The 27,397-nt window shown below is 46.9% G+C and overlaps 5 protein-coding genes across 5 annotated transcripts; all 5 read left to right on the forward strand.

The window, feature by feature from the left end:
* Nucleotides 1-6,103: 6,103 nt before the first annotated feature.
* LOC136827144 (uncharacterized protein DDB_G0286175-like) lies at nt 6,104-6,852 on the forward strand. Its single transcript, XM_067084909.1, has 2 exons — nt 6,104-6,253; nt 6,328-6,852. The coding sequence occupies exons 1-2, from the start codon at nt 6,104-6,106 to the stop codon at nt 6,850-6,852; spliced, it is 675 nt and encodes a 224-aa protein (XP_066941010.1).
* A 1,889-nt stretch (nt 6,853-8,741) lies between these two features.
* Nucleotides 8,742-17,175, forward strand: LOC136827145 (GATA zinc finger domain-containing protein 11-like). Its single transcript, XM_067084910.1, has 6 exons — nt 8,742-8,808; nt 8,936-9,192; nt 9,843-10,664; nt 14,111-14,667; nt 15,637-16,162; nt 16,345-17,175. Exons 1-6 carry the CDS (start codon nt 8,742-8,744, stop codon nt 17,173-17,175), a joined length of 3,060 nt encoding a protein of 1,019 aa, XP_066941011.1.
* Nucleotides 17,176-18,244: 1,069 nt separating this feature from the next.
* LOC136827146 (anaphase-promoting complex subunit cdh1-like) lies at nt 18,245-19,003 on the forward strand. Its single transcript, XM_067084911.1, has one exon. The coding sequence runs from the start codon at nt 18,245-18,247 to the stop codon at nt 19,001-19,003; it is 759 nt and encodes a 252-aa protein (XP_066941012.1).
* A 181-nt stretch (nt 19,004-19,184) lies between these two features.
* On the forward strand, nt 19,185-20,992 carry LOC136827147 (putative uncharacterized protein DDB_G0282499). Its single transcript, XM_067084912.1, has 2 exons — nt 19,185-19,442; nt 20,429-20,992. The coding sequence occupies exons 1-2, from the start codon at nt 19,185-19,187 to the stop codon at nt 20,990-20,992; spliced, it is 822 nt and encodes a 273-aa protein (XP_066941013.1).
* A 182-nt stretch (nt 20,993-21,174) lies between these two features.
* On the forward strand, nt 21,175-24,032 carry LOC136827148 (uncharacterized). The gene is made up of 4 exons (XM_067084913.1): nt 21,175-21,610; nt 21,800-22,309; nt 22,422-23,070; nt 23,465-24,032. The coding sequence occupies exons 1-4, from the start codon at nt 21,175-21,177 to the stop codon at nt 24,030-24,032; spliced, it is 2,163 nt and encodes a 720-aa protein (XP_066941014.1).
* The last annotated feature ends 3,365 nt before the right edge of the window (nt 24,033-27,397 follow it).

Genomic DNA, 27,397 nt, shown 5'->3' on the forward strand with positions numbered 1-27,397 from the left:
TGACTGAGGGAGGATGATCATACAGAAATTTGTAGACCTCTGCCTCATATATTGTTTTTAAATCTTAGGGCGGACGGACAGACAAAGACGGCACAATAGTTTTCTTTACAGAAAACTAAAACCTTGGGAGCGTTTACGGCAGTATAGGAACTAAGTTTCAAACAATGCAGTTGATTAATACATTAAATAAAGCACATTGCTTTTTATTTTTCACTATGGGATATCATTGTTTGAAATAAGAGGTTGTAACGTAGATGTTCAATATCAAAGACCAGAAGAGTTTCATCATTTCCCAAAACTGAAAGCAGGAAGCTGATCAGAAAAGCTTAATGCACAATTAATAAGGAAAAACAATTTCGCGGTTTTTTCCAAAACAAATTATTTCGGGTTTGGGACTAATTATAGCACTAAAAATAACACATCTTTACCAAGATTAAGTTTTCGACAGCATTTTATTTTACTATTTCTGTTTTAATTAGTAGTTTAACAACCAATAAGTGAAATCACAAGGATAGAAATCAATACGGAGCCAAAACAAGAATACAGGCATATTTTAATAAATATGGCAATTTCTATCAACTCAGACCAACGAATGAAATAAAAATATATTTTGACTTGTTCTACCCATACGAAGGCACAGCCAATAATTAAGACCAAAAAAAAAAAAAGCAAATATACTTTATTATATGTGAAAACCCCACCAATGCTATGTTCAATGGCAAAAAAAAAAAGATCAAGAAAATATATTGAAGAACTACGAATCCGTGAAACGATTGCATAATATTTTCAGGGCATTTAAAACGCCACAAGAGATAGTTTCCTCTTATATTAGCTTTCTTTCGAAAATGGAGTTGCACTCTGACAATATGAATAATATAAATGCAACTGAAAACAATGACGAGATATTTAACAAACGTAATGGATTTGTGGGTAACGTAATTTACATACTGAAACGCTTAACGTTTAGTAATCACGGAGACTTTGAAACACAAAACAAGAAATAAAATGTTCAGTATTAAGAACAAGAAAAGTGTAATTACATTTAGTGCAACGGGTCTTAAATAATTATTCTTGATGGGATTAAGAAATCAATCTTGGCAGAATTTTTCTTTTAAGTCAATATTTTTTTTTCTTATTCATCCATGAAAAATTTTAAACAGCAGTCATCAAGTAATTAAGAAATTCATTTAATCATCAAGAAATTATGAAATTTATCACAGCATACTATTTCAAGTTCTTGGATAATTTTCATGAAGGGCTTAGGAAACAAATTTCGTCGGACTTCTTTTTCAAAATTAATAATCTATTTCTCACATATCTTAATCGGCAATTATTCAGAAATTAAGAAATCTATGCAGAATACTTTTGTAATTATAAATATTTTTCTACACAATGCTCTTACAATAATTATCATCAAGAAATTAATATATATTTAACAAAATACAATTTTTCCATTTCTGTAGTGAAATATTTTTATATAAGAAAAGTCCTAAAAATTACGATGAAGTGAAGAAATCTATTGCAGCATTTTTTTTTCGTTACGATCCTGGATTTGCATGTGTCAAAGATAACCTCGACCACTCTCAAAAATATACAATACTGATTTTCCGTTATTCAGCCGACTGGTCAAAAAAGGCCTTATCATGTTTACTAGACAAGCTGAATAAATAACAAAAATCAACGGACTTCAAAGTTTAGGTCAAGAAAAAAAGCAAATGGATGAAACATAAAATCACACAAAACAAAGATATCAGTTAACATCTAAAGATACAGACACTTCTTACGTCTTGAACTGTAAAACGTTGACTGCTCAACTCTCCTCGCTGCTGGGAGAAAGGGAGCTGGTGATGGAATGATACATGTACAGTCACTCAAAAATGTTTTGCAACATGTTCCAGAAGTTTTCGTTTACCTAACAGTAATTTGTTCTTTTGATATTTACAAGGAAATGTAATTTTCTTATTCGATTTTGGTTATTAATCATACGGTTAACAATATAAAAAGAATGGTGAGTGAAAAATTCATATTACGAAAAATGACGTTTAAAACATTTTCAAAAATTTCACTTCAGATGATCAGGCAAAAGAGTCAAAGAAGAAACTATATTTCGAATCCAGATAAAAGCTTATTGACTAATAAAATAATATTGAATAACCATCAATGAAATTATATATATATAAAGAAAGAAAGAATTCAACCATTATCGTTGTCAAAAACAAAAAAGAAAAAATCTCATAACGTCGTATGTTATCGTGTGACTCCACATTCGGGCAGGAAAAGCTTAAACTGTCTCGTCACTAAGCCGGACCACAATCATTAGCTTGCATAAGACTAATGTTTCTATCGTAGATATTGCTCGGCAGCTTAGCGTACATAAAACAACCATGTATAGAGGGATACAGCAACAGAGAGAACGAGGAAACATGATAAATTCATTGTAAAAACTGGAGGACAACCTCATTGTTGCACTACTGTTAATTATCATCATCGGATGATCACTGAAGGAGCTCCGCCTAACTCCCCCCTGACTACCGATGTTGCTACAAAGAGAGAACATTACGCTCTCCCTTCAAGTTGCTGCTCAAACCATCCGTAACAGGCTACATGAGACCAAGATATTATTTCATCATACTCCTGCCAAGAAACACTTCACATCAGCGAAACACAAAGAATAGAGGCTAGGGTTTGCGTTATAGTATAATCCAGTAGCCGATGATTTCTGTACTAGTCATCTTTTGCGATGAGGAGGAGACATTCTCCACTGATGAGCATGGTAGTCTTCTTCACTGCTGGCATTTAGCATTAACTAAATTAATGTTGAACTTCTAGCTAATTTTAATTCTTTAGAAACTTAGATAATAAGAAATACAAAAATAGGCGTTATATATTCAGTTAACTTCATAAGAGGCATCAAAATGATAGGCCTAAGTAGCAATGAAAGAAATGAGAAATTACACATGATAACAGCATTATATATATATATATATATATATATATATATATATATATATATAATATATATATATATATATATATGTGTGTGTGTGTGTGTGTGTATGTATGTATGTGTGTATGTGCGATTATATTCTATTTATTACAAAAATAGACGTGAAATCTGTTAGTCTAGTTCAGTATATTTTATATTAAGTTTCACTAGTTCACAATATACATAGGATTAGTCATTCAAAAATTTAATTAATAATAATGTGAAGCAAATCTTTACAAAATTCGTATTTGTTGATGTTAATAAGACTAACAGTTCAACTTGTAACAGTCGTATGTCTACAAAGTTCACACATATGAAGGAGATAAAACAACGATAGTGATGGCAGTTGGAGATGAAAATATTAAAACATAAGAACAGCGATGAACTCTGAAGTATTATAGTAACATCCTTTAATTAAGTAAAATATGACAACAGTAAGCAGTATCAGAAAAAGTCCTGCTTAAGGGAAACTGCAGGTAATTTCTCGGACCCACCAGGACAGGGATCAGATAATAATTATGACAGCAGTAGCAGTATCAGAAAAACCTGCTTAAAGAGCTGGGTAATTTCTAGGACCCCACCCACTGAGTATTCGAGTTGTTTCGCAGCGCTTACAACAGGATTTGCCATATAGCGCCAGATATTAAGCTATTATAGCTGTTGTCCGAAAAGTTTCAGTATATTGCAAAACTTTTTTGAGTGCTTCACAGATACTGCAAATCAACAGATTCTTTTACCCAAAATGGCTCGCGTGTTGGAAGTCTCCCTCAAATCAACAAGAAGGCGCCGGCACCGATACTCCTGCGCATTAACAGTCATAAGTAAAAGATGACACCCACATTTTAAATATACTTTAATGCACCTAATCATATTTTTTCATCCTCTAAGTCACATTTGTTATTATTTTTAAAGTAATGGTTAGGAGTATTTTGATTTATTTTGATTTACGGGCATGAGTCAGGGGGTACAGTACAGTAACTTCAGATAATAAATTCTTAGCTTTGAGAATAACTGGAGGATAGGATATCAAATAACAAATTAGAAGTAACTGGGGGTGCAACGGTCAATGAGTATATTACGTTCTGGGCTGGAGATTGGCTGAGCCATGTGTATAGAAGACGGAATAGTATGAGATATCTCTGGGGGTGGGTTGCCCGCTTGGTAGAAGAGAGGTAGTGGTAGGCCAAAGGGAGACATGGTTGAGGACACTGAGGCAGGAAGCCCAGGAGATGAGTGTTGGGAGGATCTGGAGGAGTTAACCCAGGACAGAATGTGATTGGTGTGAGTTCATGAGTCAGCTATGCATCCCGTAGAGACCACATAAAATGATTGATTGATTGCTTGATTATATTTTTCCCTCTCCATGAAACAGGTCTACTCTTCTATCGGCGTCGTATAACTCCGCCGACATAACAACAACTACACCAACAACCCGTCGACAACTACGCCGACATCGCTTCCCAGCAACCACGCCGACAACAACAGCAACTACACCAGCAACCGCGTCGACAACTACATACGACATCAACTTCAACAATACGCCCGACAACAACCTCAACAACTACACCAACAACCCGTTAAACCTTCATTGACATCAACTTCAACAACCACGCCGACAAGCAACAACAACTACACCAGCAACCCGTCGACAACTACATGGGCATCAACTTCAACAACCATGCGACAACAACCTCAACAACAACTGCACCAGCAACCACGTCAAACAACTGCATTGACATCGCTTCAACAACCACGCCGACAACAACAACTACACCAACAACCGTCGACAACTACATCGACATCAGCTTCAACAACCACGCCCGACAACAACCTCAACAACAACAACTGCACCAACAACCACGTGGAAACAACTACGACGATCAACTTCAACAACCACGCGCCGACAACAACAACAACTACACCAACAGCCCGTGAGCAGCTACGCCGACATCAACTTCAACAGCTTCCGCCAACAACAACCTCGACAGCAACAGCTACACCAGCAATACGTCGACAACTACATGGGCATCAACTAACAACCATGCCAGCAACAGCCTCGACAACATCAACAGCTACACCAACAACCACGTCGACATCAACAACCATGCCAACAACAACCTCGACAACAACAACAGCTACACCAACAACCACGTCGACAACTACATCGACATCAACTTCAACAACCACGCTGACAACAACCTCCACAACAACAGCTACACCAACAACCACGTCAACAACTTCGACATCAACTTCAGCATCCGCATGCGACAACAACCTGGGCAACAACGACATTACACACCAACAACCCGTGCGACCAACCATGCGACATCAGCTTCAACATCCACGCCCGACAACAACCTCGACAACAAAGTCAACCTTCATCGACATCAACTTCAGCCTCCGCCGACCAGCAACGGTTACGCAACAACGTCAACAACAACCATGGGCATCGCTTCAACATCGCATGACAACAACCTGGGCAACAACAGCGCTACACCAATAACGTCAACAACTAAATAGACATCAACCAGCATCACGCCAACAACAACCTGCGACAGCAACAGTACACCAGCAACCACGTCAACAGCTATGCGACATCAACTTCAGCATCGCGACAACAACCTCGACAGCAACAGCTACACCAACAACGTCAACAACTTCATCGACATCAACTTCAGCATCCGCGCCGACAACAACCTCGACAACAACAGCTACACCAGCAACCCGTCAACAACTTCAGCATCACGCCCGACAACAACCTACGACGTAACAGCTACACAACAAACGTCAACAACTTCATGTTCATCAACTTCAACATCCCACGCCGACAACAACCTCGACAGCAACGGCTACACCAACAAGCGTCAACAACTTCATCGACATCAACTTCAACATCACGCCCGACAACAGCCTGGAAACAACAAGCGTCAACAACTTCATAAACATCGGCTTCAACATCCGCGCTGACAACAACAAAACTTCACCAACAACGTCAACAACCGCCGACATCAACCAGCATCGCATGAAACCAACAACCTCGTAGCAACAGCTACACCAACAAGCGTCAACGCTTCATCGACATCAACTGACATCACTCGACAGCAACCTGCGACAGCAATGGCGCATTCACGCCAACAGCGTCCAGCAGCCATGACGTCAGCTTCAACATCCACGCCGACAACAACCTCGACAGCAACAGCTACCAACAACGTCAACAACCATCGGCATCAACTTCAACATCACGCCCGACAACCTCGACAACAACAGGTACACCAACCGCGGCAACAACTTCGCCGACATCAACTTCAACATCCACACCGACAACAACCTCGACATAACAGCTACACCAACAACCGTCCAACAACTTCATCGAGCATCAACTTCAACATCCTCCGACAACAACCTCGACAGCAGCAGCACTACACCAACAAACGTCAACAACTTCATCGATATCGCTTCAACATCCGACAACAACCTCGACAACAACAGCTACACCAACAACCACGTCAACAACCGACATCAACCTCAACATCCCGCGCCGACAACAACAGCGCTACGCAACCGTCAACAACTTCGCCGACATCAACTTCAACATCACGCTGACAACAACCTCGAGCAACAACAACTGCACCAACAACGTCAACAGCTTCCATGAGCATCAACTTCAACATCACATAGAAATAACCTTAGCTACACCAGCAACCACGTCAACAACTTCGCCGACATCGCTTCAACATCCGCGCTGCGACAACAACCTCGACAACAACGGCTACACCAACAACGTCAACAACTACGCCGACATCAGCTTCAACATCACGCCGACAGCAACAGCTACACCAACAACATCAACAACTTCATGGGCGTAACCAACATCACGCCCGACAGCAACCTGGGCAACAGCTACACCAACAACCGTCCAGCAATTTCATGGAAGCATCAGCTCAACATCCGCATGCGACAGCAACCTAGGCAACAACAGCTACACCAACAGCGTCGACAACTTCCATCGACATCCAACTTCAACATCGCCCGACAACCATAAACAGCAACAGCTACTGTAGCGTCAACAACTTCATTGACATCAACTTCAACATCCACGCCGACAACAACCTCGACAACAACAGCTACACCAACAAGAGATAGAACCACGTCAACAACTTCATCGACATCAACTTCAACATCCACGCCGACAACAACCTCGACAACAACAGCTACACCAACAAACGTCAACAACTTCATCGACATCCTTCAACGTCACGCCGACAACAACCTCGACAACAACAGCTACACCAGCAACCATCAACAACTACGCCGACATCAACCCCAACGTCCATGCGAACAACCTGCGACAACAACGGCTACACCAACAACGTCAACAACTTCATCGACATCAACTTCCAACATCATAAAGCAACAACCTCGACAACAACAGCTACACCAACAACCACGTCAACAACTACGCCGACATAACTTCAGCATCCACGCGCCCGACAGCAACCTGCGACAACAACAGCTGCACCAACAGCCACGTCAACAACTTCGCCGACATCAACTTCCAGCATCCACGCCGACAACAACCTCGACAACAACAGCTACACCAACAACGTCAACAACTTCATCGACATCAACTTCAACATCCACGCCGACAACAACCTCGACAACAACAGCTACACCAACAACCACATCAACAACTTCATCGACATCAACTTCAACATCCATGCCGACAACAACCTCGACAACAACAGCTACACCAACAACGTCAACAACTTCATCGACATCAACTTCAACATCCACGCCGACAACAACCTCGACAACAACAGCTACGCAACAACCGTCAACAACTTCGCCGACATCAACTTCAACATCCCACATGACAACAACCTCGACAACAACAACTACACACCAACAACGTCAACAACTTCATTGACTTCAACTTCAGCATCCGCATGAGCAACAACACATGCACCAACAACCACGTCCAACAACTTCATCGACATCAACCAACATCCCGCATGACCAACCTCGACAACAACAGCTACCAGCTTAGCGTCAACAACTTCGTTGACATCAACTTCAACATCCGCGCCCGACAACAGCCTCGACAACAACGGCTGCACCAACAACCCGTCAACAACTTCGCCGACATCAACTTCAGCATCCCGCACGCCCGCGACAACAACAGCTACACCAACAACGTCAACAACTTCATCGACATCAACTTCAACATCCACGCCGACAACAACCTCGACAACAACAGCTACACCAACAACCACGTCAACAACTTCATCGACATCAACTTCAACATCCACGCCGACAACAACCTCGACAACAACAGCTACACCAACAACCACGTCAACAACTTCATCGACATCAACTTCAACATCCATGCCGACAACAACCGCTACACCAACAACCACGTCAACAACTTCATCGACATCAACTTCAACATCCACGCCAACAACAACCTCGACAACAACAGCTACACCAACAACGTCAACAACTTCATTGACATCAACTTCAACATCCACGCCGACAACAACCTCGACAAAACAACAGCTACACCAACAGCCCCGTCAACAACTTCGCCGACATCCTTCAGCATCACGCCCGACAACAACCTCGACAACAACAGCTACACCAACAGCGTCAACAACTTCATGCGACATCGCTTCAGCATCGCCGACAACAACGCCGGCAACAACAGCTACACCAACAACCCGTCCAACAACTATAGGCATCAACTTCAGCATCACACATGACAACAACCTCGACAACAACAGCTACACCAACAACCACGTCAACAACTTCATCGACATCAACCAGCATCCTTTGACAACAATATCGACAGCAACAGCTACACCAACAATGTCAACAACTGCATCGATCAACTTCAGCATCCGCGCCCGACAACAACCTGACAACAGCAGCTACACCAGCAGCGTCCAACAGCACCATGCGACATCAGCTTCAACATCACGCCAACAACAACCTCGACAACAACGGCTGCACCAACCACCACGCGTCAACAGCTAAATCGACATCAGCTTCAGCATCCGCATGCGACCAACAACCGCAAACAACAACAGTTACACCAACAGCATCAACAACTTCGCCGACATCCAACTTCAACATCCCACGCCCGACAACAACCTCGACAACAACAGCTACACCAACAACCACGTCAACAACCATCGACATCAGCTTCAGCATCCGCGTGACAACAACCTCGACAACAACAGCTACACCAACAACCACATCAACAACTTCATCGACATCAACTTCAACATCCACGCCGACAACAACAGCTACAGCAACAAACGTCAACAACTTCATCGACATCAACTTCAACATCACGCCGACAACAACCTAAACCCCAGCAACAGCTACACCAACAACCCGTCAACAACTTCGTAACATCAACTAACGTATCACGCATAGAAACAACAACAGCTACACCAACAAATCAACAACTGTGAGCATCAACTTCCAACATCATGCGACAACAATATAGAGTGGCAATACCTTCAGCCACGTCAGCAACTGCATGACATCAGCAGCATCGCGTGGGCAACAACCTCATTAACCAACAGCTACACCAGCAACATCAACAACTTCATCGACATCAACTTCAACATCCACGCCGACAACAACCTCGACAACAACAGCTACACCAACAACCACGTCAACAACTTCATCGACATCAACTTCAACATCCACGCCGACAACAACCTCGACAACAACAGCTACACCAACAACGTCAACAACTTCATCGACATCAACTAACATCACGCCGACCAACAACCCCCCTCGACAACAACAGCTACACCAGCAACATCAACAACTTCATTGACATCAGCAACATCACGCCGACAACAACCTCGGCAACAACAGCTACGCAACAACCCGTCAACAACTACATGACATCAACCAGCATCACGCCCGACAACAACCTGGAAGCAACTTAACAGCTACACCAACAACGTCAACAACTATCGACATCAACTTCCAGCATCCACGTGACAACAACCTAGAGCAACAGCTACACCAACAACCACATCAACAACTTCATCAACATCAGCTTCAACATCCATGCCGACAACAACCTCGACAACAACAGCTACACCAACAACGTCAACAACTTCATCGACATCAATTTCAACATCCGCGCCGACAACAACATAAACGGCAACAGCTACACCAACAACCACGTCAACAACTTCGCCAGACATCCAACTTCAACATCCATGAGCAAGCAACGCTCAACAACAACAGCTGCACCAACAACCCGTCAACAGCCATCGACATGCTTCAACATCACGCCGACAACCTCGACAACAACAGCTACCAACAAGCGTCAACAACTTCGCCGACATCAACTTCCAACATCCATGGGCAACAACCTCGACAACAACAGCTACACCAACAACCACATCAACAACTTCATGACCCCATCACTTCAACATCCATGCCGACCAACAAAGCCTCGACAGCAACAGCTACACCAACAAGCGTCCAACAACTTCATCGACATCAACTTCCAACATCACGCCCGACAACAACCTCGACAACAACGGCTACACCAACAACCACGTCCAACAACTTCATTGACATCAGCTTCAGCATCCACGCCGACAACAACCTCGACAACAACAGCAGCACCAACAACGTCAACAACTTCGTGACTTCAGCCAACATCCACGCCCGACAACAACGCTTCACCAACAACCCGTCAACAACTTCGCCGACATCACTTCCAACATCCGCCGACAACAACCTCGACAACGAACAGCTACACCAACAACATCAACAACTACATTGACATCAACTTCAACATCACGCCGACAACAACCTGCGACAACAACGGCTACACCGGCAACCCGTCAGCAACTACGCCGACATCAGCTTCAGCATCCACGCCGACAACAACCTCGACAATAACGGCTACGCCAGCAACGATCAGCAACTTCGCCGACATCGCACCAGCATCGCATGACAACAACCTGCGACAACAACAGCCACCAACAACCGGTCAACAACTTCGCCGGCATCAGCTTCAGCATCCACGCCCGACCAACAACCTCGACAGCAACAGCTACCAACAGCCACGTCAACAACTTCATCGACATCCTTCAACATCACGCCGACAACAACGCTACACCAACAACCACGTCAACAGCGTCAACATCAACTTCAGCATCCGCCGACAACAACCTCGACAGCAACAGCTACAACAACAACAACAACAACTATAACAGCGACTTCAACATCACGCCGACCTTAGCCTCGACAACAACAGCTACCAACAACCACGTCAACAACTTCATCGACATCAACTTCAGCATCACGCCGACAACAACCTCGACAACCTTAGCTACTAGCGTCCAACAACTTCATCGGCATCAGCTTCAACATCCACGCCGACAACAACACCAACCCAACAGCTACACCAGCAACTGCGTCAACAACTTCATCGACATCAGCTTTAACATCCACGCCGACAACAACCTGCGACAGCAACAGCTACACAACAACCACGTCAACAACTTCATCGACATCAACTTCCAACATCCCATGACAACAGCGTCGACAACAACAGCTACACCAACAACGTCAACAACTTCATGCGACATCAACTTCAATATCCCACGTGCGACAACAACCTCGACAACAACAATACCACCAACGTCAACAACTTCGCCGACATCGCCTTCAGCATCCCGCTGACAACAACCTGGAAACAACAACAGCTACACCAACAACCATCAACAACTTCATCGACATCAACTTCAACATCCGCATGACAACAACCTGCGACAATAACTGGCGACTGCACCAACAACGTCAACAACTTCGCCAGACATCAGCACAACATCACGCTGGGCAACAACGCAAACCTTAGCTACACCAACAGCGTCAACAACTTCATTGACTTCGCTTCAACATCACGCCGACACCAACGCTACACCAACAACCCATCAACAACGACATCAACTTCAACATCACGCCGACAACAACCTGCGACAACAACAGCTACACCAACAGTCAACAACTACATAAACATCAACTTCAACATCCACGCCGACAACAACCTCGACAACAACAGCTACACCAACAACGTCAACAACTTCATCGACATCAACTTCAACATCCACGCCGACAACAACCTCGACAACAACAGCTACACCAACAACGTCAACAACTTCATCGACATCAACTTCAACATCCACGCCGACAACAACCTCGACAACAACAGCTACACCAACAACCACGTCAACAACTTCCAGCATCACATGCGACAACCTGCGACAATAACAGCTACACCAACAGCGTCAACAACTTCATAAGACATCAGCTTCAGCATCACGCCGACCAACAACCTCGGCAACAACAGCTACCAACAGCGTCAACAGCTACATGCGACATCAACTTCCAACATCCCACGCCCGACAACAACCTCGACAACAACGTCGAGCTTAACTTCATCGACATCAGCTTCAACATCACGCCGCGACAACAACAGCTACACCAACAACGTCAACAACTTCATCGACATCAACCCCAACATCCCACGCGACAACAACCTCGACAGCAAACGGCTACACACCAACAACCACGTCAACGCTTCGCCGACATCGCTTCAACATCCACGCCAACAACAACCTCGACAGCAACGGTTACACCAACAATCCAACCTTCGCCGACATCAACTTCCAGCATCCACGCCCGACAACCTGCGACAGCAACAGCTACACCCAACAACCACGTCCAACAACTTCATGACATCAACTTCAACATCCACGCCGACAACAACCTCGACAACAACAGCTACACCAACAACCACATCAACAACTTCATCGACATCAACTTCAACATCCACGCCGACAACAACAGCTACACCAACAACGTCAACAACTTCATCGACATCAACTTCAACATCCACGCCGACAACAACCTCGACAACAACAGCTACACCAACAACCACGTCAACAACTTCATCAACATCAACTTCAACATCCACGCCGACAACAACAGCTGCACCAACAGCGTCAACAACTATAAACATCAACTTCAGCATCCACGCCGACAACAACCTGCGACAACCAACAGCTACACCAACAATACGTCCGTGCTTCGCCGACATCAACTTCAACATCACGCTGACAACAACCTCGACAACAACAGCTACACCAACAACGTCCAACGCTTCATCGACATCAACTTCAACATCCGCATACGACAACATAAACCTTAGCAGCTACAGCAACAACGTGTAACTACATCGACATCGCTTCCAGCATCCACACTGACAACAACCTGCGACAACAACAGCTACACCAACAACCCGCGTCAACAACTTCATGAGCATCAACTTCAACATCCGCATGGAGGCAACAACCTCGACAGCAACAGCTACACCAACAAGCGTCAACAGCCTTCCGCCGACGTCAACTTCAACATCCGCATGCGACAGCAGCCTCGACAACCAGCAACACACCAACAAGCGTCAACAACTATTGACTTCAACTTCAACATCCACGCCGACAACAACCTCGACAACAACAGCTACACCAACAACGTCAACAACTTCATTGACTTCAACTTCAACATCCACGCCGACAACAACCGCTACACCAACAACCACGTCAACAACTTCATCGACATCAACTTCAACATCCACGCCGACAACAACAGCTACACCAACAAGCGTCAACAACTTCGCCGACATCCAACTTCCAACATCCATGCCGACCAGCAACCTCGACAACAACAGCTACACCAACAACCACATCAACAGCTTCATCGACATCAACTTCAACGCATCCACACCGACAACAACCTCAAATAACAACTACCTAACAACGTCAACAACTTCATCACGACATCCAGCATAGACAACAATGCACGCAACAACCCGTCAACAACTTCGCCGACATCAACTTCCAACATCGCATGCGACAACAACCTGAGCAACAACAGCTACACCAACAACGTCAACAACTTCATCGACATCCTTCCAGCATCCACGCCGACAACAACCTCGACAAGCAACAGCTACCAACGCGTCCCAACAACTTCATCGACATCAACTTCAACATCGCATGACAACAACCTCGACAACAACAGCTGCACCAACAGCCACGTCAACAACTTCATCGAGCATCAGCTTCAGCATCCCGCATGAAACCCAACAATACCGACAGCAACAGTTACCAACAGCGTCTAACCTTCATCGACATCAACTTCAGCATCACGCCCGACAACAACCTCGACAACAACAGCTGCACCAACAACCGCGTCCAACAACTTCATGGGCATCGCTTCAACATCACGTTGCGACAACAACCTGCGACAACAACAGCTACACCAACAGCGTCAACAACTTCGCCGACATCCCAACTTCAACATCCACGCCCGACAGCAACCTGCGACAGCAACGGCTACACAAACAACGTCAACAACTTCATGGAGCATCGGCAAAACATCCGCGCCAACAACAACCTGCGACAACCAACAGCTACACCAACGTCAACAACTTCATGCGACATCGGCTTCCAACATCACGCCCGACAACAACCTGCGACAGCAACGGCTACCAACAACGTCAACAACTTCATCGACATCCCAGCTTCAACATCCGCGCCAGCAACAACCTTAACAGCAACAGCTACACCAACAACCGCGTCAGCAACTTCATAGACATCAACTTCAGCATCCATGGGCAACAACCTGCGACAGCAACAGTTACACCAACAGCGTCAACAACTTCCACCGACATCAACTTCAACATCCACGCCGACAACAACCTCGACAGCAACGTACACCAACAACCGCGTCCGGCAACCATGACATCCTTCAGCATCCGCCGACAACAACCTAGACAACAACGCTACCAACAGCGTCCACTTAGCCATCGACATCAACTTCAGCATCCGCATGACAACAACCTCGACAGCAACAGCTACACAAACAAGCGTCAACAACTTCACCGACATCAACTTCAACATCCCGCGCCGACAACAACCGCAGAGCGGCAGTTGCACCAACAGCGTCAACAACTTCGCCGACATCAACTTCAACATCCACGCTGACAACAACCTCGACAACAACAGCTACACCAACAACGTCAACAACTTCATCGACATCAACTTCAACATCCACGCCGACAACAACCTCGACAACAACAGCTACACCAACAACCACGTCAACAACTTCAACATCCACGCCAACAACAACCTCGACAACAGCAGCTACACCAACAACGTCAACAACTTCATCGACATCGCTTCCAGCATCGCGCCCGATAACAACGCAAACAACAACAGTTACACCAACAGCGTCAACAACTTCATCGACACATCAACTTCAACATCCACGCCGACAACAACACCGACAACAACAGCTACCAACAACGTCAACAACTGCATCAACATCAACTTCAACATCCACGCCCGACAACAACCTGCGACAACAACAGCTTCACACCTTAAAGCGTCAACAGCCATTGACATCAACTTCAGCATCCCGCGCTGACAACAACCTCGACAGCAACAGCTACACCATAACCACGTCAAGCAACTTCCATCGACATCAACTTCAACATCCACGCATGACAACAACCTGCGACAACCTTATGGCCTTCACACCAACAGCGTCAACAACTTCATCGACATCGCTTCAACATCACGCGACAACAACCTCGACAACAACAGCTACCAACAACCCGTCAACAACTTCGCCGACATCGCCAACATCCATACGACCGGCAACCTCGACAGCAACAGCTACTGCAACCCGTCAACAACCATCGACATCAACTTCAACATCACGCCCGACAGCAACCTGGAAACAACAGCTACACCAGCAATGTCAACAACTTCATCGACATCAACTTCCAGCATCCACGCCCGACAGCAGCCTCGACGACAACAGCTACACCAGCTTAACGTCAACAACTTCGCCGACATCGCTTCAACATCCACGCTGACAACAACCTCGAGCAGCAACAGCTACACCAACAACCGTCAACAACTTCGCCGACATCAACTTCAACGCCCGACAACGACGGCTACACCAACAACCCGTCAACCTTCATCGACATCAGCTTCAGCATCCATGCGACAACCTCGACAACAGCGTACACCAACATGTCAACAACCGACATCAACTTCAACATCCGCATGACAACAACCTCGACAGCAACAGCTACCAACAGCGTCAACAACTTCATCGACATCCAGCTTCCAACATCGCCGACAACAACCTCGACAACAGCTACCAACAACGTCAACAACTGACATCGGCTGGCATCCGCGCCGACAACCTCGACCTTAGCAGCTACATAACATCCCGTCCAACAGCTACGCCGACCATCACTTCAACATCACGCCGACAACAACCTCGACAACGTCAACAACTTCATCGACATCAGCTTCAACATCCGCCGACAACAACAGCTACACCAACAACGTCAACAACTTCGCCGACATCAGCTTCAACATCCGCGCGCCCGACCAACAACCTGCGACAACAACAGCTACGCAACAACCGTCCAGCAACTATCGACATCAACTTCCAACATCCATGCCGACAGCAACCTGGAAACAACAACGGATTGCACCAACAACGTCAACAACTTCATAGAGCATCAACTTCAGCATCACGCCCGGGCGCCAACCTCGACAGCAGCAGCTGCACCAACAGCCGCGTCAACAACTTCATCGACCCATCGCTTCAACATGCGCCGACAACCGCAGACAACAACATTCACCAACAACCACATCGCTTCATCGACATCAACTTCAACATCACGTAGACAGCAACAGCGCTACACCAACAAGCGTCAACAACTAAATCGACATCAACTTCAACATCCGCGACAACAGCACCGACAACAACAGCTACCAACAACCACGTCAACAACCATCAACATCAACTTCAACATCCACGCCCGACAACAACAGCTACACCAACAACGTCAACAGCTTCATCGACATCAACTTCAGCATCCACGCCGACAGCAACCCCGCCGACAGCAACAGCTACACCAACAATACGTCAGCAACTTCATCGACATCGCTTCAACATCCACGCATGAGACAACAACCTCGACAACAGCAGCTACACCAACAAGCGTCAACAACTTCATCGATATCAACTTCAGCATCACGCCCGACAACAACCTGGGGTAACAACATTACTAACGACCACGTCAACAACTTCATGGAAAGACATCAACCTCAACATCGCGCCGACAACAGCAGCTACCAACAAGTCAACAACACGCCGACATCAACTTCAACATCACGCTGACAACAACCTCGACAACCTTAGCGCTACACCAACAACGTCAACAACTTCATAGACATCGCTTCAGCATCCTTGACAACAACGGCTGCCAACATTCCCGTCAACAGCAACTTCGCCGACATCTTCCAGCATCACGCCGTACAGCAACCTGCGACAGCAACAGCTACACCAACCGCGTCAACAACTTCATCAACTCAGCTTCAACATCCCACGCCGACAACAACAGCTACACCAGCAACGTCAGCAACTATGGAGCATCAGCTTCAGCATCACGCCCGACAACAACCTCGACAACTTAACAGCTACACCAACGCGTCAACAACTTCATCGACATCAGCACAGCATCCGCCAACAACAACCTTGACAGCAACAGCTACCAGCAACCTCAACTGCTTCGCGACATCAGCAACATCACGCCGACAACAACCTCGACAACAACAGTTACACCAACAACGTCAACAACTTCATCGACATCAACTTCAACATCCACGCCGACAACAACCTCGACAACAACAGCTACACCAACAACCATGTCAACAATTTCATCGACATCAACTTCAACATCCACGCCGACAACAACCTCAACAGCTACACCAACAACAGCTACACCAACAACGTCAACAACTTCGCCGACATCAACTTCCAACATCACGCCGACAACAACGCGACAACAACAGCTACCAGCAACGTCAACAGCTGTTGACATCAACTTCCAGCATCCCATGCCGACAACAACCTGCGACAGCAACAGCTACACCAGCAACCCGTCAACAACTTCGTAAACATCAACTTCAACATCACGCCCGACCTTAACCGCCGACAACAACAGCTGCACCAACGCGTCAACAACTTCGCCGACATCAACTTCAACATCCACGCCCGACAACAACCTCGACAACAGCTACACCAGCAACTACACGTCAACAACTTCATGACATCAACTAACATCGCATGACGCAGCCTGCGACAACCGCGGCTGCACCAACCAAGCGTCAACAACTAAATGGGCATCAACTTCAGCATCCCGCATGCGACAACAACCTGCGACAACATGACTACACCAGCAACGTCAACAACTTCATTGACATCAACTTCCAACATCCGCATGCGACAACCTCGACAACAACAATACCAACAACCCGTCAACAACTTCGCCGACATCAGCTTCAACATCACGCCCGACAACAACCTGCGACAGCAACATTTACACCAACACGCGTCAACACTTCTATCGACATCACTTCAACATCACGCGCGACAACAACCTGCGACAACAACAGCTACACCAACAACCACGTCAACAACTTCATCAAACATCAACCAACATCACGCCCGACAACAGCCTCGACAACAACAGCTACACCAACAACGTCGACAATTCATGACATCAACTTCAGCATCGCATACGACAACAACATAAACAGCAACAGCTACACCAACAGCGTCAACAACTTCATCGACATCAACTTCAACATCCACGTGACAGCAACCTGCGGCAACAACGGCTACACCAACAGCGTCAACAACTTCATCGACATCCCCTTCAGCATCCGCATGCGACCAACCTGCGACAGCAACAGCTGCACCAGCAGCGTCAACAGCTTCATCGACATCGCTTCAACATCACGCCGACAACCTTCGCTACACCAACAACCACGTCCAACAACTTCGCCGACATCAGCTTCAACATCACGCCGACCAACAACCTAAACAACAACAGCTACGCCAACAAGCGTCAACAACTTCATCGACATCAACTTCAACATCCCGCCAAACCAACAACCTCGACAACAACAGCTACACCAACAACCAACTTGACAGAAGCAACAGCACCAACAACCACGCCGACACCAACCTCGACAACAACAGCTACACCAACAACGTCAACAGCATGACATCAACTTCAGCATCCACGCCCGACAACAACCTCGACAACAACAGCTACACCAACAACCACGTCAGCAACTTCGCCGATCAACTTCAACATCATGACAACCTGCGACAACAACAGCTGCAACGTCAACAACTTCATCGACATCAACCAACATCCACGCATGCGACCAACAACCTCGACAACAACAGCTACACCAACAACTACGTCCAGCAACTTCATGACATCAACTTCAGCATCCGCATGGGCAACAAACTGGTAACCTTAGCTACCAACGTCAACCTTCGCCGACATCAACTTCAACATCCACGCCGATAACAACCGCAGGCAGCAGCAGCTACACCAACAGCCGCGTCCAACAACTATCGTCATCAACTTCCAGCATCCGCGTAACAACATCCTCGACAAGCAACGGCTACACCAGCAAGCGTCAGCCTTCATCGACAGCAACGGCTACCAGCATAGCGTCCAACAACTTCATAGACATCGCTTCAGCATCCTGACAACAACCTGGGCAACAAGCCGTATAACAAATCAACAACTTCGCCGACATCAACTTCAGCATCGCGTAGGCAACAACGCTACACCAACAACCACGTCAACAACTTCGCCGACCTTAACTTCCAGCATCCGCGCCGACCGACAACATAAGACAGCAACAGCTACCAACAGCGTCAACACTTCGCCGACATCGCTTCAGCATCGCATGACAACAACCTGGAAACGACAACGGCTGCACCAGCAAGCGATGACAACTTCATAGGCATCAGCTTCAACATCCCGCCAACAGCAACGCGACCAGCAACGGCTACACCAACAACCACGTCAACAACTACATCGACATCACTTCAACATCACGCTGACAACTAACCTCGGCAACAGTTACACCAACAGCATCAACAACTTCATCGACATCAGCAGCATCACGCCCGACAACAGCGCAGGCAACAGCTACACCAACAGCCCGTCAGCAACTTCATCGACATCAACTTCAGCATCACGCCGACAACAACCTGGAAACAACAACAGCTTCCACCAACCGCGTCAACAACTTCATAGACATCCGGCTTCAGCATCCGCCGACAACAACCTCATTAACAACAGCTACACCAACAACGTCAGCAGCCATCGACATCGCTTCCAACATACGCCCGACAACAGCCTGGAAACAACAACAGCTACACCCAGCAACCCGCGTCCTTAACTTCATGAGCACATCAACTTCAACATCCGCATGACAACAGCTACACCAACAAACGTCAACGCTTCATAGACATCAACTTCAGCATCCACGCCAACAACAACCTCGACAACAACAGCTACGCAACAACCCGTCAACAACTTCGCCGACATCAACTTCCAACATCCACGCCCGACAACAACCTCAAACAACAACAGATACCAACAGCGTCAACAGCTTCGCCGACATCAACCTCAACATCCACACCGACAACAACCTCGACAACAACAGCTACACCAACAACGTCAACAACTTCATCGACATCAACTTCAACATCCACGCTGACAACAACCTCGACAACAACAGCTACACCAACAACCACGTCAACAACTACATCAACATCCTTCCAGCAACATCACGCCGACAACAACCTAAACAACAACAGCTACCAACACGTCCAACAACTTCATCGACATCAGCTTCAACATCCCACGCCAACAACAACCTCGACAACAACAATACACCAACAACCACGTCAACAACTTCATCGACATCAACTTCAACATCCACGCCAGCAACAACTACGACAACAACAAGCTACACCAACAAAGCGTCAACAACTTCATAGACATCAGCTTCAGCATCCCGTGACAGCAGCCTGAAGCAATAACACCACCAGCAACGTCAACAACTTCATCGACATCAGCTTCAACATCACGCCGACAACAACCGCTACACCAACAACCACGTCAACAACTTCGCCGACCATCAACTAACATCACGCCGACAACAACAGCTACCAACAACTTCATGAGCATCAACTTCAGCATCCACCGACAACAACCTGCGACAGCAACAGCTACACCAACAACCACGTCCAGCAACTTCATCGACATGGCTTCAGCATCGCTGACAACCTCGGCGGCGGCTACACCAGCAACAACCACGTCAACAACTTCGCCGATATCAACTTCCAGCATCCCACGCCCGACAACAACCTGCGACAACAGCAGCTACCAACAAAGCGTCCAACGCTTCATCGACATCAGCACAAACATCCCACGCATGACCTTAACCTCGACAACAACAGCTACGCACCAACAACCACGTCCAACAACTACATACGACATCGCTTCAACATCCGCCGACAACAGCTACACCAACAACGTCAACAACTTCATCGACATCAACTTCAACATCCACGCCGACAGCTTAACCTCGACGACAACAGCTGCACCAACAACCCGTCAACAACTTCGCCGACATCAACGCCAGCATCCGCATGGGCAACAACCTCGACAACAACCAGATACACCAACTTAGCGTCAACAGCTTCATCGACATCAGCCTCAACCCACACCGACAGCAACCTCGACAACAACGGCTACATAGCAATCAACAACTTCATGACATCAACCAACATCCACGCTGACAGCAACCTGCGACAGCAGCAGCTACACCAACCGTCAACAGCTTCATCGACATCAACTTCAGCATCGCATACGACAACAACCTGCGACAGCAACAGCTACACCAACAACGTCAACAACTTCGCCGACATCAACTTCCAACATCCGTAACAGCAACATAGACAACAATGCTGCACCAACAACCCGTCAACCTTCATCGACATCGCTTCAGCATCACGCCAAGCAACAACCTGGGCAACAGCAGCTACGTAACAGCGTCAACAACTTCATTGACATCAACTTCCAGCATCCCGCCCGACAACAGCGCAAACAACCAACACCTACGCAACAAGCGTCAACAACTACGCCGACATCCAACTTCAACATCACGCCCATTAACAACCGCTACACCAACAACCACGTCAACAGCTACATGGAAACATCAACTTCAACATCCACGCCCGACAATACCAACAACTTCGCCGTGACATCAACTTCAACATCCGCTGACCAACAAGCCTGGGCAGCACTGCACAGCAAGCCCGTCCAGCAGCACGTGGGCATCGGCTTCAGCATCCACGCCGACAACAGCCTCGACAGCAACAACGCTATAACAACGTCAACAGCTTCATTGACATCAACTTCCAGCATCCGCGACAATAGCCTCGACAACCCAACAGCTACACCAGCAACCACGTCAAGCAACTATCGACATCGCTTCAGCATCACGCCGACAACAACCTCGACAGCAACAGCTACACCAACAGCGTCAACAGCACAATACGACATCAGCTGGCGCTGACAACAACAGCTACACCAGCAACCCGTCAACAACTTCGCCGACATCAACCCCAGCATCACGCCGACCAGCCTGGGGCAGCAACGGCTACACCAGCCGTCAACAGCTACATCGACATCAACTTCAGCATCACGCTGGAGCAACCAACCTGCGAGCAACAACAGCTACCAGCAACGTCAGCAACTTCATCGGCATCAGCACCAGCATCCACGTAGACAACAGCCTCGACAGCAACAACTACGCAACAACGTCAGCAACTTCAAATAGACATCGCTTCCAGCATCACGCCGACAACAACCTGGGCAACAGCTACACCAACAAACGTCCAACAGCTACATCGACATCAACTTCAACATCCGCCAGCAACAGCCTTGACAGCAACAGCTACACCCAACAACCCGTCCAACAACTTCGCCGACATCAGCTTCAGCATCACGCCGACAGCAACCTGCGACAGCAACGGTTACCAACAAGCGTCCAACAACTTCATCGACATCAGTAGTATAACGCATCACGCGACGTAGCCTCGACAACAGCTACACCAACAACCACGTCCAACAACTTCGCCGTTATCCTTCAACATCACGCTGACAACAACCTCAACAACAACAGCTACCACCAGCAACAGCTACACCAGCAACGTCAACAACTTCATCGACGTCGCTTCAGCATCCGCATACGACAACAACCTGCGACAACAACAGCTACTGAAACAGCGTCCAACAACTACACCGACATGCTTCAGCATCTCACGCCGACCCAACAACCTAGACCAACAACAGTTACACCAACAGCGTCCAACAACTACATAGGCATCGCTTCAACATCCACACTGACAACAACCTCGACAACAGCTACCAACAACGTCAACAACTTCGCCGACATCAACCAGCATCCACGCTGACAACAGCCTCGACGACATTACACCAACAACCACGTCAACCTTCAGCATCACGCCAGCAACAGCCTCGACAACAGCAGCTGCACCAACAGCGATCAACAGCCATGACATCAGCTTCAGCATCACGCCCGACAACCTCGACAACAACGGTTACCAACAACATCAACAGCTTCGTAATCTTCCAGCATCCACGACAACAACCTCGACAGCAACAACTGCACACCCAACAACCCACGTCCAACAACTTCATCGACATCAGCGCTTCAACATCCCACGTGACAGCAACCTCGACAACAACAAGCTACACCAACCGCGTCAACAGCTTCGCCGACATCGCTTCCAGCATCGCGTGACAACAGCCTCAGCAACAACAGCTGCACCAACCTTAGCGTCGACAGCCATGGAAGCATCAGCTTCGTATCACGCCGACAGCAACCTCGGCAACAACAGCTGCACCAACAAACGTCAACAACTACATCGACATCGCTTCCAGCATCCGCATGACAACAACCTGGAAACAACAACGACTGCACCAACAACCACGTCAACAACTTCATAGACATCAACTTCCAGCATCCACGCCGACAACAACCTCGACAACAACAGCTACTGCGATCAACAACTTCGCCGACATCAACTTCAACATTACGCCGACAACGTCATAAACCTTAACACCAACAGCGTCAACAACTTCATGACATCAACTTCAACATCACCGACAACAACGCTACACCAACAACCGTCAACAACTTCATCGACATCAACTTCAACATCACGCCCCGACCAACAACCTCGGCGGCAGCTACCAGCTTAGCGTCCAACAGCTTCATCGACATCAACTTCAGCATCGCGACAATAACCTCGACAACAACAGCTACACCAACAACCCGTCAACAACCTTCGCCACATCAACTTCAGCATCACATGACAACAACCTGCGACAACAACAGCTACACCAACAGCGTTAACAACTACATCGACATCAACTTCAACATCCACGCTGCGACAACAACCTAGGCAACAGCTACACCAACAGCCGTCCAACAGCTGTGACGCCAACTAACGTCGCATGACAACAACCTCGACAACCTTAGCTACTGAAGCAATGTCAACAACTAACCGACGTCAACTAGCATCACACTGACAACCTCGACAGCAACAGCTACACACCAACAACCACGTCAACAACTTCATCGACGTCAACTTCAGCATCCGCATGACAACAACCTCAACAACACAACAGCTACACCAACAGCGTCAACAACTTCACATCGACCTCCTTCAACATCACGCCGACAACAACCTCGACAACAGCAGCTGCACCAACAAGCGTCAACAATTTCATGAGCATCAGCTTCAACATCACGCGGGCAAACAGCACCTGCGACAACAACAGCTGCACCAGCAACCACGTCAACAACTTCGCCGACATCAACCAGCATCCGCGCCGACAACAACCTGCGACAGCAACAGCGCTACACCAACAAGCGTCAACAACTTCATCAACATCACTTCAACAACCACTCCAGCAATAAACAACAACAATACACCCAACAACCACGTCCAACAACTTCGCCGACATCGCTTCAACAACCGCGTAGCAACAACCTGCGACGGCAACAACTACACCAACAACCACGTCAACAACTTCGACATCAACTTCAACAACCACGCCGACAACAACCTCGACAACAACAGCTACACCAACAACCACGTCAACAACTTCATCGACATCAACTTCAACAACCACGCCGACAACAACCTCGACAACAACAACAACTACACCAACAACCACGTCAACAACAACCTCGACAACAACAGCTACACCAACAACCACGTCAACAACTTCATCGACATCAACTTCAACAACCCGCTTGGAGCAACCTCAGACAGCAACAACAACTACACCAACAACCGTCCAACAACCGACATCAACTTCAGCAACCACGCCGACAACCTCGACAGCAACAGCTGCACCAGCAACCGTCAACAACTTCATTGACATCAACTTCAACTAATACGCCAACAAACAACCTCGACAACAACAACTGCACCAACGGCCAATCAACAACAACCTCTATTTCGACAACGAGCTACACCAACAACCCGCGTCCAACAACTACATAGACATCGCTTCAACAGCCACGCCGACAACAACCTCAGCAACAGCAACAACTGCACCAACAATACGTCAACAACTTCGACATCAGCAACGACCGCGCCAGACAACAACTCGACAGCAACAGCTACACCAACAACCCGTCAACAACTACGCCGACATCAGCAGCAACCCCGCATGACAACAACCTCGACCAACAATAACAACTACCAACAACCATCAGCAACAACCTCGACAACAACAGCTACACCAACAACCACGTCAACAGCTTCATGACATCGCTTCAACAACCACCAGCAACAGCCTCCGACGGCAACAGCTACACCAACAACCACGTCAGCAACAACCTCGACAAGCAACGTACACCAACAACCACGTCAACAACTTCATCGACATCAACTTCAACAACCGGCGCCGACAACAGCCTATAGACAGCAACAACTACACCAACAACCACGTCAACAACCCGACATCAACTTCAACAACCCACGTCAACAACAACCTCGACAGCAACAGCTACGCACCAGCAACCCGTCAACAACTTCGCCGACATCGAAAGCCAACAACCCGCCAGCAACAACCTTGACCCAGCAACAACAACTACACCAACAACCACGCGTCAACAACTTAGGCATCAACTTCAACAACCACGCCGTGTAACCTCGACAACAACAGCTACACCAACAGCGTAACAACTTCATCGACATCAACTAACATACGCCGACAACAGCAACAACAACTACACACGCCTTTCATGTGCAGTAAGTAAACGGTATTACACTTAATTCAGGATCGGTTCTTCTTCTTCTTCTCTCCGAAATTACTGCAGGAATGTGGTCATTTCTAGCGAACCTGTTCTCTCGGGGATAGGGACTCTCTCTCTCTCTCTCTCTCTCTCTCTCTCTCTCTCTCTCTCTCTCTCTCTCTCTCTCTCTCAGTTTATTTCATTAAAAATCTTCTGCTTTGCTTACATATTCTGAGTGTCATTCCAAACAGGGCAAGGACAAAGTGTCATCATACAGTTTCCCTAACCATTTTTCTCTCACTTTTCTTAGCTGTCTCTTAAAGCAGAGGCTCTTGGCACATGCCCGCACAGACGAACCTGTTCTGTACCTAAGTATTAAGACAGCCTTTGGTGCAATAGCCTAAACCGAACAGAACTATACACATTAAGTCCAAAATTTGTCTTCCCTCGTCAAGTCTTATTTGGTGGGCTTAATGTAGGAAGATAAGTTTTTTCATTTCTTTAGATTAACTTAAACAATGGGTTGCTTCAATTCAGTGATATGGAAGTAGGGAAAAATTCCCTTCCTTATAAAAAGCTCTCAAAACAGTCTCATATGTCCCTACCACTTCAAGATTTTCCCCCACTCTTAGCCTGACTATTAAATGTGATCACACTGTCTATAGCTATCTCCATAACTTTACCAATAAAAGGTTCCTGCGAAGTTATATATTCTTTAGTGATGTTAAATAAACAATCCTCTTGTGTAGAATCACGTAGTGAAATCCTATAATTAGGATAGTTGGGACAGACAACGACAGTTAACGAATTTCCTTGGCAAGTTGGACTGACATCAGCTTCCAGGAACTAAACCATACTGTGGTGGATCTATCGTCTCAAACCAGTGGATCGTAACAGCACAGCTCACTGTGTCATTGGGTAAGAATCTACCTTCCTTATTTTAATCAATGCGTTCTCACCTGAATCACACAGTCATCGTCCATTCCACATTTATGAACCCCCATTCCAGTATTTGGGATTTCATTTCATTCTAGCCTTGCAACAAACACAACTTGCTTTT

This window comes from Macrobrachium rosenbergii, chromosome 41 (genome assembly GCF_040412425.1).
Source record: "Macrobrachium rosenbergii isolate ZJJX-2024 chromosome 41, ASM4041242v1, whole genome shotgun sequence".
In the NCBI taxonomy this organism is placed as follows: Eukaryota; Metazoa; Arthropoda; class Malacostraca; order Decapoda; family Palaemonidae; genus Macrobrachium; species Macrobrachium rosenbergii.

Excerpts from the sequence above, each read along its gene's own strand:
- LOC136827145 (XM_067084910.1), top strand. The coding sequence starts at position 8,742 with ATGACAACAACCTCGACAACAACAGCTACACCAACAACCACGTCAACA. Across the intron at positions 10,665-14,110 it reads CCAACAACGTCAACAACTTC|CTGCACCAACAGCCACGTCA; the intron begins GTGACTTCAGCC and ends CGACAACAACAG. Across the intron at positions 16,163-16,344 it reads CGACATCAACTTCAACATCC|CTACGCCGACCATCACTTCA; the intron begins GCATGACAACAA and ends CCCGTCCAACAG.
- LOC136827144 (XM_067084909.1), top strand. The coding sequence starts at position 6,104 with ATGGCGCATTCACGCCAACAGCGTCCAGCAGCCATGACGTCAGCTTCA. Across the intron at positions 6,254-6,327 it reads GACAACCTCGACAACAACAG|CTACACCAACAACCGTCCAA; the intron begins GTACACCAACCG and ends TCGACATAACAG.
- LOC136827146 (XM_067084911.1), top strand. The coding sequence starts at position 18,245 with ATGACGCAGCCTGCGACAACCGCGGCTGCACCAACCAAGCGTCAACAA.
- LOC136827147 (XM_067084912.1), top strand. The coding sequence starts at position 19,185 with ATGACATCAACTTCAGCATCCACGCCCGACAACAACCTCGACAACAAC. Across the intron at positions 19,443-20,428 it reads TCCGCATGGGCAACAAACTG|CTACACCAACAAACGTCAAC; the intron begins GTAACCTTAGCT and ends GCATGACAACAG.
- LOC136827148 (XM_067084913.1), top strand. The coding sequence starts at position 21,175 with ATGAGCATCAACTTCAGCATCCACCGACAACAACCTGCGACAGCAACA. Across the intron at positions 21,611-21,799 it reads AACAGCTGCACCAACAACCC|CAACCTGCGACAGCAGCAGC; the intron begins GTCAACAACTTC and ends CCACGCTGACAG. Across the intron at positions 23,071-23,464 it reads CAACAACTTCATCGACATCA|CATCCACGCTGACAACAGCC; the intron begins GTAGTATAACGC and ends GACATCAACCAG.